A 14,896-nucleotide genomic window follows, 5' to 3' on the forward strand; every position below is an offset into this window, starting at 1 on the left:
GGAGGAAAATGGAGGTATGGGTAGTGAGAAGGCTGCACTCGTGAAGGGGAGGTGTCCTTTTATATAACCGAAATCCAACTACAAACATGTTTGTGATCATGCTGCTTAAATAAAGATATAAATTTTTTTAAAAATGCAGAAAGAGGAGTCAAAATAATAGTACAGTGCATCTGATTCCCAGTATCTTCCAGCATCTTATATGGTTCCCCAAGCACCAACAAGATTAATTCCCAAGTCAGAGGCAGGAGCAACCCCTGAGCACAGACCAAAAAAGAAGATAATATTAATAATAAAAAACTTAAGCCTTTAGAATTTGCAGAAGAAACTCAGAAACATGAAATCACAACAGCAGTTTTTCAGAGAGAACCATTCTCTTGTTTTCAGACACACCGTTATGCCTGGACATGCATCTATGTAAAAAACACTTAGTTTTAAGTCTTGGGAGAATAAAAACCAATAAAATACATTCCCATCTGTCACAAGACTGAGTTGGAGGAATCCGTTAATAACTAGTTTCGAAAGACTGTCGTCGTGTGAATTGACACCAATGTTTTGTTTTGTTTTGTTTTGTTTAAGAACAAAATAAACACATTTCAGTGGCAAAACTTGGTGAGAAAATTTGGGCTCCTTAAAAGCAAGGGGTGGGGAGATTCTGTGAGACCAGTCGCTGAGGGCAGAGTACAAGAGAATGAGCACACAGATTCAAGGGGGAAGGAAAGCGGGTCATTGCAGAGAATGCTGAGACGGTCCATATGTTCTGTGCCAGGGAGCAGAGTCCAGATATAAGCTCCAAAGAGGCAGGTGTTATTTTATCCTTGGCCAACCCACCTCAAGTCCAGTTGAGAAGAGGAGAGAGTTCAGGAAAAGGAGAGTTACAGATAGTACCTAAACTGGTCAAGAGAGGACCGAAAACTAAAAGATGGGGGTACCTAGACTACCATCTCATTTAGGACTCTGGGGATGAGTCATAGCAGTCTACAGCCTATTGGCTCTGAGCAAGGCAGAGGAACAATTCTGCCTGCAACTTCCTCTTAAAAGCTGAGCTCAGGACTCCTAAACTTCAGGATTCCCAGAGGAATTTGTATTGTTTTAAGCCATTGACCATAGATCCATGATCTGGTAGCCATAGAACTCGACATGCAGTCATCCTGGTATTTTTGCTCATCAACCCCATTTTTATTTATTTATTTATTTATTTATTTATTTTTGCCACTCGGGGATGCTCAGAGGGTAACTCCTGGCTCTGTATTCAGGAGTCACTCCTTTGCTGGTGCTAAAGGAATCATATGGGATGCAGAGGATCGAACCTAGGTTAACCACGTGCAAGGCAAGTGCCTTCCCATCTGTGCTATCACTCCAGCCTGCCACTTTCAGGATTAAAAGACTCCCAGGCTTTCTTCATTCTCCTAGCTCCAGTACAGAGACAATCCAATGTAAACAGAAGCTGGGCAGCGGGGAGAAATCTTTGATATTTTCCTTTGTTTCCAGTTCAAATTGGGTGTTCACCAGTTTGTCCCCATTTAAATGGTCTCTTTGGGACAGGGCAAAAATTTTGTGGTCCCTGAGGTTAAAAGGGGGGCACTGTAACTGAGGAAGAGAAAGTAGTTTAATATCCAGAGCCATTAAAAAGAGCCATGCTCCTTGATCAGCAGGACATAGGGAAAGGGCATTGGCAACGAGAAGAATTGAAAAGGTGATAGAAAAATCTGACAAACATGGACATTTCATTCACACTTACTCCCAGAGAACTCTGCAGTACCTGAATTCAAGGCTTCCCTCCACCAAGTAGTGATTGAGAGAAGTATTAATTATGAAAATGAATGACATGCCATTCATTTGGAAATCTTTCAGGAACTGACTGCCATGAATATCGGATTGAACTGGACAGCCATGCCAAGAACTCATTTGTAAGGAGCCCTGGAACATTCTGGAGGTGAAGCCCATTATTCAAAGGTGATCACTCTAAAATTGCTCAGTCCCGGTAATTGTACCATCCCACGCCACATCCCATCATGATTCTTTTGACATGTTCATGTAACAATAAAGAACTAGTGCCAGATCAAGATATCAAACCTGGAAAAAACATGTAAATGATTCTAATTACCAAAAACCCTGCTTTCCAAGTGTCTCATATATAAGTGACCTTTCACCCGGAAGTGATGGTCATATCTTACAATCTGCTATACACTAGAGAACGAAACTTACAGACTCATGAGTAAAGCTCTATAAAATAACCTTATTACCCAGTTGCTTTAAAAAAAATGTCATAAGTCAGGGGGGGACCTTATCAAGAAATTTAAATAAATAAATAAATAAATAAAATAAGTTGGGGGAAATTCAATGGGACCTCACAAACTTTCTATGTGAAGTTTAATTTTCTAAAAAAGTAACCCAACAGATAGAGTAAAAGCCACTAAAAGTTGTAGCAATGATCAATGCTGTGTCTATTAAAAGAAAGAAGTCTTATTAATGGACCAAAGAATTCAGGTAGGGCTTGGCTTGTGGCAGCCTCTTTATTAATGGTTTTGGGGTAAAAAATACATTGCACACAGTTTGGGTGATTTTAGAATGTCCCTCATTTATTCTACCAGATGTATCCCATCCTTTAACCTTTTTAATTTCTAGCCCTTTCCCAGTTCCACTAAGATACATTCTCCCTGACCCCCCAATCTCTGCTCCAATACTATCCCATGCAAAATTTAGGCTACCCAAGATTTGCCAGGCGGCTAAGAAAGATTCTCCCATTACCTTCATCATTGCTAACCTACCTGCAACTACCCAGAAAGATCTTTTGATAATTTGTGTCTGTGTCTTGATGCAGCTTGAAAGCATCTGTTTAATGTTTGGCTTGACCATTGGTCCGAATAAGCAGGGTTCAATGTATGTCTATTCAATGATAGCTGCAAAAGGAAGAAAAAGAATCCCCCAAGTTGTCTTCACCACCCACAAATAAAGATGACAATTTCCCTTGGACAGATATAGGAAAAGGCTTTCCCAAATAGGAGGTATCCAATAGTTTATAAAATGTGTAATAAACAATTGAACAGAGCTTATAAATCACATCACACAAGGTAAGATTTGCCTTAAATGCAAACAAGAGACCACACTCATGTTTGAGTGGGAAAAATAATTTCTCTGCCTCCACAAAAGGGTAGAGATCCAAACTTGCCTTTATAGAAATGTCTTTCACTGATAGGCAGTCTGAGCAATTCATTTGAGGGTTAATGGTCAGAGTGAGGTCTGGTGGTAAGTGCCTTGGCAGAATCCATAATATGCCAAAAATGGAAGACATGCCAAGTTGGAGTGTCACCCAACTGGAATGAAAGACAGTTATTTGGGATTTCTGCAAGGTTTTTGTCTGTTCTTGAGGGGGTCATAGCCAGCAGTGCTCAGAGATTACTCCTGACTCTAGATCACTCCTGGCAGATTCAGGGGACCATATGTGGTGCCAGGGATCAAACCTGGGCCAGCTGCATGCAACTCAAATGTCTTATCCTATGTACCAGAGCTCTAGCCATGACTTTTGCAAATTTTGAAGGTGCAAAGAGTTCATGAAGGCAGAAGAGAGTGGTCTTTCCTGACAAAAAGATGATTATGCAGGAGGATGAGTCTCCTGGTTTCTCTGGCATCATCCCCAGAGATTGTGGGAGTCCCTAGGTGGTGGTGATTGGAAATGTCAAATACAGGACAGTATCCCATGTCAACATTATATATACCAGATTTCATAGATATGGGGGGGTGATGAGGAGAGAAACATATAAGGATCAGTCCAGTAGATGCGAAGAGCCAAAAAGTAAAGAGATGATATCAGTCTCAAAGTCCTCATGTCCGAGATGAGAGAGAAGGTCAAGTTGGAAGAACAGAGATAGTCATGAGTCAAAAGAGCAGAGCAGGAGATGAATCAGTGGGAGGTTGGAGAAGAGAGCACAAGAGACTTGCCAAGATGTCAGGATCCTGACAAAGCTATCATGTACTCATGTACCATCTACCCTATGAATCCCGACTTCATGCATATTATCCAAAGCATCCTGCATCCTTCAAACAAGTTTCTCATCACTGGGACCCATCTCAACCTTACATTTATGCTCATGTTTGTTTTTTTTATTTATGACTTAACCAAATCACAGTGTTTTCCAAACGTCAATAACAAAGGATGGGTTTGGTCGTGCTCTATGATAATCCTAGTTGTTGGCCTGTATCCTACATGGGACAGTGAGAATCTAAGAGGGAGGAAATCAAGTCTGAGTCACAGCCATGCCTTCTTGTCAGGCCAATAATTTCATTTAGAAATTCTATCACATAAGAACAACAAGCAAGTATGGGTTCTGCATTTCAATAAATAAAGGGTTACTTTTGGCTGCTCCAAGTTTTCTTTCAAATGACTTCTCAGATCTCACGTGTTTTTAAAAACACACACAACACGTCTGACTTACATCCTTACAAAATGACATGCTATGATAAAGTACATGAGAGTGAGACAATGAGGCATTATTTACACAGAAGATTGAGTAACTAGTTTTAACAAAGGAGGTTCTTGGGTATCTATTGTATGTACAACGAAGAAATTTACTGGGGCTTTTATAATTTCTGTAGAGGCGCCTTTCCAGCCAGCTTCATTAACTTGAAGTAAATCAAATCATGCAGAAATCAGGCTCAGCCAGAAAGCAACTCAGGAAGATATAATATGAAGAAAAACAGGCAGGGGGATGAGAAGACTTAGAATCTTTGGCATTTTTCACAAACATTTTCTTTGCAGGTTATTAAATTATGATCCAAAGGCAGAGTGGGGGTGGGAGTGGAGAGTACAGTAAAACTCGATATTAAGCCCGGTCTTTTGACCAAAACTTTTCTTTTATATATAAACTACAAATATATTTATATATGCTCATTATGTGCTTATAATACACAGATGTATATATATATGACATAAAGTTTGTGTGAACAAAATTACAGCCTTTACAACATAGATATTATTCAAACAAAAGAATAATCACAGATATTTTAATATCCACAAGAAACTGACTTGGGGTTCCCAGAAGTAGGGTGTGTACAGAGAAATCTGTGCAGAGGAGTCCAGACCTCTCGGAGGCAGATTTTACAGTGACCCTCTGCCAAGAATGGGGGTCAGGACTATAATTTAGGGTGAAGGATTGACTTTCCCATCAGGGAAATAAAAGTTCCATGGGTCCACTCAAGTATTTTCATATTCTGCAAACACACACACACACACACGGGTTAGGGAACCAATGAAACTTCCTGGTTTTTTGCTTCTTGGTTTTCTAAATAAACTTGTGAATTTCAGTCCATTATGGGGGCCAGAAAGACTGGCATTTTAATGCAATCAAGATCTTTCTGCAACCCCTCCTTCTGAGTGGTCCCTCTGTATCTCCCGGGGACCTCCACTACCAGTTATAGTCTTTTAACTTCACTGACATTTGACCAACCATCTCCAATCAGGTTAACATAAGAATCTCAAAGACTGGGGCTGCTCCCAATGATTGATTTTTCTTCAAACCTCTTTCGAACGTCCTGTGGGAAGGAGAAGTGCTCTCCGCAAGATTCAAATGCAGAGAAAACACAAGGGCAACTGCTTCAGCCTCTGAAAGGTGTGGAGAGTAGAAGCCGTGGAATTGGAAAAGGCAGAGGTGGGAGGCAAGCAGAGGAGATCTACGTTAACCTAAGTCCAATAGTTTGTTCTCCCAGGAGATCTAGGAGGCAACCAGCTTCATCTCCTTCTCCAGAGTGATGGGGAGGCGCTCCCCGCCATGTCCTTCTTGCTGGGAGGCAGGCATGTGGAGTGTGCACAGCCCCTTTTGTGCACATGGAAAGATGAGATGCAAAACACACGCAGGGCATCACAGAGCATGAATTGCTGTGATGCTGCAGATCAGGACTTGGTCCTATCAACCCGATATACATAATAGAGGATGAGGAGCAGCTGGGATGCCAGGTGAGTCGGGGCACATCCTAGAGGGCACTTCGCTTCTTCCGAAGGGGACTGTGGCCCCCGAAGGCCTTCAGTTCCGAGTACTGCACCTGTAAAAACAGACAGACTTGACAGGGCGCTACAGTAACTTGAGCTCAGGACTGTGTGTGTTAATGGCTCCCCAAGGAATCACTGGGGCCCGGGTAAGCAGGTTCAAAGATAATGAATCATTTTCCAAACACGGGAACACGAAGGAGGGATTAATTGCAGGAAGGATTTAAGAAGTCATGCATCATTTTGGGAAATCCAAATATTAGACTGATTTATTTATTTATTTATTCATTTTTAGCGAACAAGACTAGTGGGTTTGCTGCTTTTCAGCTGTTGGAGATTTGGGTTTTGTGGGTGCCTGTCCCATCTCCTTAGGAATCTTAATCATTGTCTCCTAAAAATATTTCTCATAATATAGGATACAGAAATTTGGTCAGAATTCCTCATTTCCAAAAATATCTAAAATCTTGGGTGGGAATCTCTGCAAATTACATATGCTTTTCCAGAGAGGAGGGTGAGGGAAGGAAATGGGGGTAAAATAGAATCCTGGGACTGCCTTTGAGAGATTTCTCTTGAAAATGAAACTCAGTCACAAGGTAATGGCTAAAGCATCGGTGATAAAAATGAACATGTGAGAAGTCCCTGGGACAGAGGGCCTAGAATTTGGCTATGGGGACATCTTATGCCCAGTACCTGGACAGAGTTACAAGTGTATAATCCAGGGGTCTCAAACTCAATTTACCTGGGGGCCGCAGGAGGCAAAGTCGGGGTGATCCTTGAGTGCAAAGTCAGTAGTAAGCCTTGAACATTGGGGGTGTGACCCAAACAACTAAAACAAAACAAAACAAAGAAAGATTCCTCTAGGGCAGGGCTACAAAATGTTGTATGGAGGGCCGCAAACGGTCCGCGGGCCACGAGTTTGAGACCCCTGGTATAATATAACATACTTATAGCATAAATCCAAGGGGATGTATTCTGACTGCATCCCTCTGCATGCCTGCCCATTCAGGGTATGAGGAAAATTTCCATTTTCCAAGACAGTACCCTGGGCAAGAACTCAGGAACAACAGAGAGTGGTGGGATTTTGCAGCTATCTTCGCACCAAGAAGGTGCATATGATGATGAGGGGTGAGGAAAGGGTCAAAGAAAGGATTGCTTTTCAGATCACACATTGTGCCCATTTTCAGCATCTGTGGCCTGCTCCACCATAGACCAGGGACCCTTCATGGGAAATTGAGCAACACTCTGTGAAAAGTTGCAGACCAAGTGACCTTTTTCTCCCAATTTTGCTAAGGAAACAGGGAACTCAGACCTGCCCATCTTTAGCTTAGTACAAAGCAGGAACCAGGAACCAGGCCTTTCATCAGGCCTTGCAGAGGAGAATGAAAAAGATCCTCTTTCCATGGCATGCATTTTATTTTCTTTCTATCTGGAAGTGCCCAGGGCTTACTCCTGGAGAAGCTCCGGCAACTACATGCTCCCACCATGTATCCATCCTTTCCATCTTGACCATGTGCAAGGCAAGTCTCTTATCATTCTCAGGACTCTCTCTCCCTTCTTCCCTCCCTCCCTCTCTTCCTCCCTCCCTCCAGAAGGCATTTTGGCAAAGGAAAGAAAAAGAAAACCCAGGTTGGTCCAGCCCTTTGCTCTATTGTTCTCACTTGAGGCTTCGATGGAATCATGCATGTTTCCCTTCGTCCCTTGGCCCAGGGCTGAGAAATCGATGCAGCATTTTGGTTTGAGATTCTCTGGGATAATAAAGGCTCCTGTCTTCAATCATCACAATCCTACCAGGCTTTGCCCTACCTGCTTTATTCTGAACAAGAGAAGCTCGTGCCTCTGAACCCAACTCAGCCTGCTCAGCATGTGGGTGCAGACTGGGACTGCTCCTTGGCATTGTTGCCCAGTAATCTCCATGTAACTACAGAAACGGGATAGTCTAAGCAACTATTACCTGCAAATAATACCCTGATTGATCTCCAATTATTTCATGCTGCTTCGGCTACTCTGTTTTCCAGTACCCAGGGGGCTTATGCCCTCCCATTCCTAGGTCTTCAGATGGAAAAGAAAAGAAGGGATGCTTGGAAGATAACTGAGTCAAAGAAGAAAAATTCCCTCAGGACTCTCCTAAAATGCTTGGAAGAAGGAGGAAATGAAGCAACTTCTCTTCCCCTTCCCAAAGTTTGGAACTCACAATCCCCCCCCCCCCCTCAGCAGGACCATCTCATCCTCTCAACACAGACCAAGCAATACCCAAAGGGCACTAGAACACCCATGGCACTCTAGTTACCCAAAAGCCCTGGGGCATTTTTTTCAGGAGCTCTTGACTTAGGATGATCTTTCCCTAACTGACTCATGCATTGGACAATGTTGACAAACCAAGGGCTTTTCCAACCTAATTTCTGTGCCTCACACAAGCTCGGGATTCTTCGGTATCACCCCCACCACACCCCCGTACACCGCACCTCCCCAGAGCAGCGATTGGGGCTTACATACCTTCTGAACATCAGATGGGACCCGGGAGAGGAAATCCAGCAGTTCATTATTGTCAATGGCATAGGGGTTTCGAAGCTTCTTGGTAAATTTATTTATGCCTGAAAAATAGGAACAACCAGAGGACTTTTTATTCATCTAGCTATCAGGTTCCCAGGTATTGGCCTATCTATGAATCTATCTCTAGATCTATCATCTGCATGTGTTTTACCTATTTATCCATCCAACTCTTAGACAGTCTGTCAGTCTATCCCTCCATTAATATGTCTTTCCAGGCATCTGTATCCTTCATGTCCATTCATCCATACTACCATTCATCTCCATACATCCAACCTTCTATTCATCCATCCATCCATCCACCTATTCATTTATCTAGCCCACCATCCATTCATTTCACTATTATTCATCCATCCACTCATCCATCCCACCATCCATCCATACCAATTCATCTATCCATCTCTATTCAACATCCCATCATCTATCCATTCATCCATCTATCCAACCAACCAACCATCCACCCATCCACCCATCTATCCAAAATGGATGAGATCTTTGTACCAAATCAGAATCTTCTTTGGAGGCTGAACTTTCAAATGAAACAACTTAGATATTCTCTGGAAGTGGTGTTGCTTTACAGGAATCATACCTGAAGGGTCTGTTAGTCCAAGGAGAATGAATGGATTCATGTCGGCCTTAGATCCCTGATTGACTGAGGTTAGGGTCATAGCTCAATGGTCCAGGATTCTCAACCCCCAGATTATGTTTTAGCTCTCTCTAAATAAGGACTGGATTTTGTGCATGCTGCTGCACCTTGGGTCACCATGCCAATCTCAGACCAATTCTTTACCAAGTTGTATGGAACATCAGCTTGGCATGTGGTCACTAGCTAGGCCTTGGAGGAAATTGTGTCTGTGTAGTTGGGCTGAGGAAGGCTTCAGACCAATTTTGGGGCTACATCCAATGATGCTCAGGGATTATTACTTGCTCTTTAATCAGGAATCACTCCTGGTAGGCTCAGGAGACCTTAGGGGATGCAGGGAATTGAACCTGGTTGGCCATGTGCAAGGCAAATATCTTACCATTGTACTATCACTCTGGCTTCCTTTTCACAGTTTTTGAGTGTCACATCAGCAAGGTTCAGATCCTCCTGCTCTGCACTCAAGGATCACTCCAGACAGGTTTAGGGGAATATATGAATGCCAGGAATTGGACCCACGTCAGCTCATGAAAGGCAAATGCCATTCCCGCTGTAGTATCTCTCCAGCCCAGAATCCTCTTTCTCTCAGGCTAAACTACCCATTGCCTTTCTTCCCTCTCCCCCTCCATGTCTCTGACAGATATCTATCCCCATGTTCCTTTACACAAAACAGCTCTCACTGTGTTTTTGCTAACAACATTTGATTGTAGCCTGGGCTTTTTCTGGCAGAAGAAAACAGACAAAGCAAAGCAAGCAGGGAAGACAAAGATACTGAGAAAAGCTCTACCAATGTTAATTATACAGAGTGTGTGCATCTGGGTCTGCTTAATGAACAGTCATGCAGGGCTAATACCCCGGCCAATCTTTATGCTGCCTTCTTCATCCCAGGGAAGATTATAAACCTGTGCAGAAACTCAAGGACACCCGTGAAGAGTCAAAAGAGTCCAGAGTACACAGGGGGGAGCTGGAGCTGGAAGGGCTTTGTCATGATCCCCCAAACTCACCTGAGTACCAGGGGGTGTGACCCAAAAAAATCCATCCACAACAGAAATATTTTGAGTTAATTTGGTTTTGCTCAAGAGTTTTGCCATGAATACACATGTGTAGATTGATGGAGAAGGAGGAGGAAGGAAAGAAAGAGGAAGAGAGGTTTAATTTATTTGTTTTGGGGTCATGCCCAGCTATGTTCAGGCCTTACTCCTGGTTCTGCACTCAGAAATCACTCTTAGTGAGCTCTAAGGACCCTATGGGATGCTGAGGATTGAACGTAGGTTGGCCATATGTAAGGTAAGTTCCCTCCCTGCTGTCCTAGTGCTCGTCCCAGATTGTAGTTTCATCTGGCCTTCATAGACATTCAGCCTTTGCTTAAAGAAGAAAACATCTCTAAGCAATCACTTCTATTTGGAACTTCTTGGAACATCTGAAGATGATGAGACTTGAGGATGGTTAAAGAACTTAAGACCAATGTAATGGAGAATCCAAACTGTCAGACTCTTACTGAGGATGGTAAGTGGCTTCTCCAACAATTAATTTTCTTGCCATGTACTCTCTCCTTCCCTCAATTCCAACCTCACCCAATCTGGGCACCAATATTCACCAACACAGCTTGTAATCTGTCCACTTGCTGACTTCAATAGTCAAGAAACTCAAAGCATCTCATTTTAAGTCTGTGTTTTTTTCTTTTTGAGCTCTTTAAAACAGCCGCTAAACTTTATAGCAGCACATCATGATTTTTCCTGGTAAACAACAACTTCCTCTCCCTTCAGATACAAGTGAAAAATTTCCCAAGTGATCTTCCTCCCACCCACTTTCTGGTCCCCCTGCCCCATGCTCTGACAGTTAGATCTTGAGTTAACTCCGAAACTGGGTTATTTTTCCCAAGGAAGCATGAAGCTTCAGGAGCCACCTTGTTACACCCAGATCTCCTTTCTTCAGAGAAAAAAAGGGCACGGTGCAGGTGTTTGCTCATTGTTTGAATAACGGCCTTTTCTGCAAGTTTCTGGGCCACACTGAGAGATTATTCAAGGGTATTTGGGGCTGTGAGAGCCCAGAGGGAAACCACACGCACAATCACGTTTTTTATTTGATTGCAATTATGCAAGAGGCCTATAAATAACTCGGCGGATTGCTCATGCAACTGCCCTTTCTCGCAGAGGTCCATGAAGTTGTTGTTTCCGAAATGCTCTCCTTAATCTCCAGTTTAATTGCTGGCAAGAGCACATTTAAAGTTTATGGTCGCACTTTCAAAGTAAGTAATTGGGTCTTACCTGCAATTGATTGCTAGAAAAAAAATTAAAAGAAAAAAAAGGAATGTGCTAAACTTACCCCAGATTAAAATGATGTAGCGGAGTGGAATAAAATACAGTGTGATGGTGGCCACGGCCAGAAGGAGACAGGCCAGGAAGGAGAGGAAGGGGACGGACCAGTTGAAGGTGCTGCGGATAAAACACACAAGAGTCATTTTCAGAGGTGTTCCAAGCCAAGCTCTGGGGCCACATCCCTGACTTAGTTCTAGAAAGACAAGGTCTTCTGGGAAAGTGTCTCTGGAAACCATGAATATCAAATGGGCTGGAGCTGAAGTTGGTGATCATGAGAACTGATTCCACTCATTGTCCCATGAAGGCAATTAGGGGTGCAGTGGGGTGGGGGTATTGGATGTCCAAAGGGATCATAAAGCCACACACCATGCAAAATTGTCACTGTGGATCTATGCACAGAGGTGGGTATCACTCCATTGGCAGAGTTGCAGAAAATCCTTAATAAAAAGGAGAATACACACACACACAAACACACACACACACTTTCTGCCCACACCCAGCAGTGCTCAGGGTTTACTCTTTGCAGGGTTCAGAGGACCATATGAGGTGCTGAGGATAGAACCCACTTTGGGTTTGCTTGCAAAGCAAGCACCTTCCCCTGGAAGGGTGCTCAGGACACCTTGAGATTTACCTATGGCAGTTTTTGGCCATCTGGGATTTAACAGTTCAATGTAAGACCTGAGAATAAGATGTTCCTTATATCTGTGGTTCTGAGGGGTTCCCCCAGGTCACTTCAATGGTTTTCAAAAGTCTCCAGAGCTATACCCAGTGGTGCTCAGAGGTCCCAGTCAGTGTGGGAACCAGACAGGACCTACTTCTGTACTATCCTAACATGCAACACTGAGTATTGTCTCCCTCCCAAACACAACCTGGAATGGCCCTTAAGTAGCCCTAGAACACCACTAGGTGTGGCCCAAAAACCAACATAAACACTCAAGTACTAGCCTTCATCCATTTAACCAATCAGGCTCAGCAGCGTGTCCTAAGAAAACCATTTTCAAGGCTCTAAAGAGCAAACAAAAGTGGTTGTTTCCAGCCACATCTGATGTCTTAAGACCATACTCCCACCCCCAATACTGCTGCCTTCATGTCTGTGAAATCCCAACTTTATTCATTCCCCAGATTTGGATGAAAGACATCATCTGCCTCTTCCACTCACAGGAACAAAACCAACTGGTCTGAGATCTGTGACTCCTCCGACTCCTCCTCATTCACATGCTCATCAGTGCTCCCTGTTAAGGACTCTTGTTTCTTTTTCCCTAGCCTCAGGCTTCCCTCCTCTGTGTCTCTGCTTCATTCTTAGTTTTTCTCAGCAGTTCAGTCTGACAGTCAACCCAAGGTGCACCCAATCATCCCTCCTGTCACTCAGCTGGAATTTGACTTGCATTTCATCATCTAGGTGTCCTAATGAAACAAAACTCAACTTCCAGAAAATCTGCCTCTCTATGTCTCCATCTAAATCATTTGTGAGGGGACCACACTGTGCTAAGTCCACCTGAATCTCATTAGCTCCTCCCTGAAGAATTCTCTAGTGAGTTCAAGAACATACACATCTGGGTTGGCATCTCCACTCCACAAGGCAAAGACCAAGAACACACCTGGTTCTTCAGCCCTTCCTACCAGCTGCCTGGGAGAACACAGGGGTGATATGTTGAACAAACACCCAAAAGAGACACAAGTTTGAACGTGACATACTATTTAATTTTTTTTTGTTTGTTTTCTTGGGCCACACCCATTTGATGCTCAGAGGTTACTCCTGGCTAAGCACTCAGAAATTGCCCCTGGCTTGGAGGGGGATCATATGGGATGCCCCGGGGATCGAACCGGGGTCATTTCTTGGTTAGTGCTTGCAAGGCAGACACCTTACCTCTAGTGCCACCTCACCGGCCCCTGCATACTATTTATATTCAGAGAAGTCTATGTTTAAAAAAATTATGATATATATAAGACAAAGATATGGAAAAAAGCTGATTGTTTTGAGAATGATGTATTCAGTTAAAACTTGGATGCTATTACAGCAAACTTGTACTGTGCCTATGAAAAATAACAACCACTTTTGTAAGTTCTAATCTGGGATTCCAGCCTCTTGCAAAGAACAATAGACTACAAGTTCTCTACCCCTCTGGGTTTTTTGAACAAAAAGGGGGAAGTTGTTAGGTTACACCTTATTTTACCCAAAATAAAGATCATCCCTGGTTTCTTTGTATCTGTTTGTTTACTAATGGGTTTAACCCAAGACAAAGATGGCCTTATATGTAAACTTAGGGTGGGATAGACTCAGAATAGCCTGAACTATCTGCCCTTACTATGTCCTTGCTACCTCATCTGGGAGTGGTGTCTGTACTCAATAAAAACAGCTCTGGCTGGCAGCTTGCTGGAGCTATGATGTAGAAAACTGCTTGACTACACTTGCTCCATCCTCAGCCTGGTTTGGACTATTTCATGTGAGACTCTGATTTAGACTCATTTACCTGGGGTTGGAGCTACGGTGCATGGGGTGATCTTACAGCATACCATGAGAGATAGCACCCCAAGAATGGAAAGAAGAGCAAGTTAAAGAGTATAGAGTTCCATATCACTTGATCTCCTTTAAGCACCCAATTCAAGGGACATGTAGGAAATGTGCACTGATGAAAGTGCTGTACACTATATAACTGAAACTCAATCATAAAAAACTTTGTAACTATGAGAAAAAAAACTGTATTATAAACAACCTTGTAATGGGGGTATTTAAATAAAGTAAAGAGAGAGAAGAGAAAAGAGAGAGAGAATAGAGTTCATTCCATGCCAGAGTCAGTCCCTTGTGTATGGCGATCTTCCTCCTCCCTCAGCGGGAAGTCTTGATTCTGAATGTTTTCTTATAAAATTTATTTATCAGGAAGTTGCCAAAAGGCCAAGCCCAACTCTTCCTGGTCCTTGTGCTAAGAATCACAATGGAATTCCAGTAGAGTGACCCAGGACACCACCCCTGTCCCCCGGCCTGCAGGATCTCTGAGGTCACTTGATCATGAATGGCTCCAGCATGAATAGGAATCCGGCCTCAGGAGCCTTTCCTGTCTCCCAGCTGGGCAGAACAGAGCCCTGTTCATGGCCCAAAATATGTCTCAGCCATGGCCACCACAGCTGTGCTGGCCGCTGTGGCACTGGGGCCCTGTTTACATCGCTGGCCCACTGCTCCCCACACACACATCAACTTGCCTATTGTCAAGTACACAATGGCCACTTTTGTCTATGAAACTCTCAAGTATCAGGCAGCCAGACGATGTTTATACCAAGTCAAGGACCGGTCTTCCTGGTGCGGCCCCCACCTCACATCCTCTAGCTCCATGCTGCCAGATCCCTCTCTTCGTGTTTTATTGGCTTCTTCCCCATTGCCTCATCCCTACACTCTGTGATGTCCCTCATCTCTAC

General features: G+C 43.4%; 1 protein-coding gene across 1 annotated transcript in view; it reads right to left on the minus strand.

Annotated features, from left to right (window-relative positions):
• Nucleotides 1-5,825: 5,825 nt before the first annotated feature.
• MCTP2 (multiple C2 and transmembrane domain containing 2) overlaps nucleotides 5,826-14,896 on the minus strand; it is a 108,718-nt gene continuing 99,647 nt past the window's right edge. The window contains 3 exon segments of the mRNA XM_049783306.1: nucleotides 5,826-6,036; nucleotides 8,474-8,571; nucleotides 11,493-11,602. Of these exon segments, the coding sequence (XP_049639263.1) occupies nucleotides 5,968-6,036; nucleotides 8,474-8,571; nucleotides 11,493-11,602 (277 nt within the window). The 3' untranslated portion in view covers nucleotides 5,826-5,967.

Source organism: Suncus etruscus, chromosome 11, assembly GCF_024139225.1.
Source record: "Suncus etruscus isolate mSunEtr1 chromosome 11, mSunEtr1.pri.cur, whole genome shotgun sequence".
NCBI lineage: Eukaryota > Metazoa > Chordata > Mammalia > Eulipotyphla > Soricidae > Suncus > Suncus etruscus.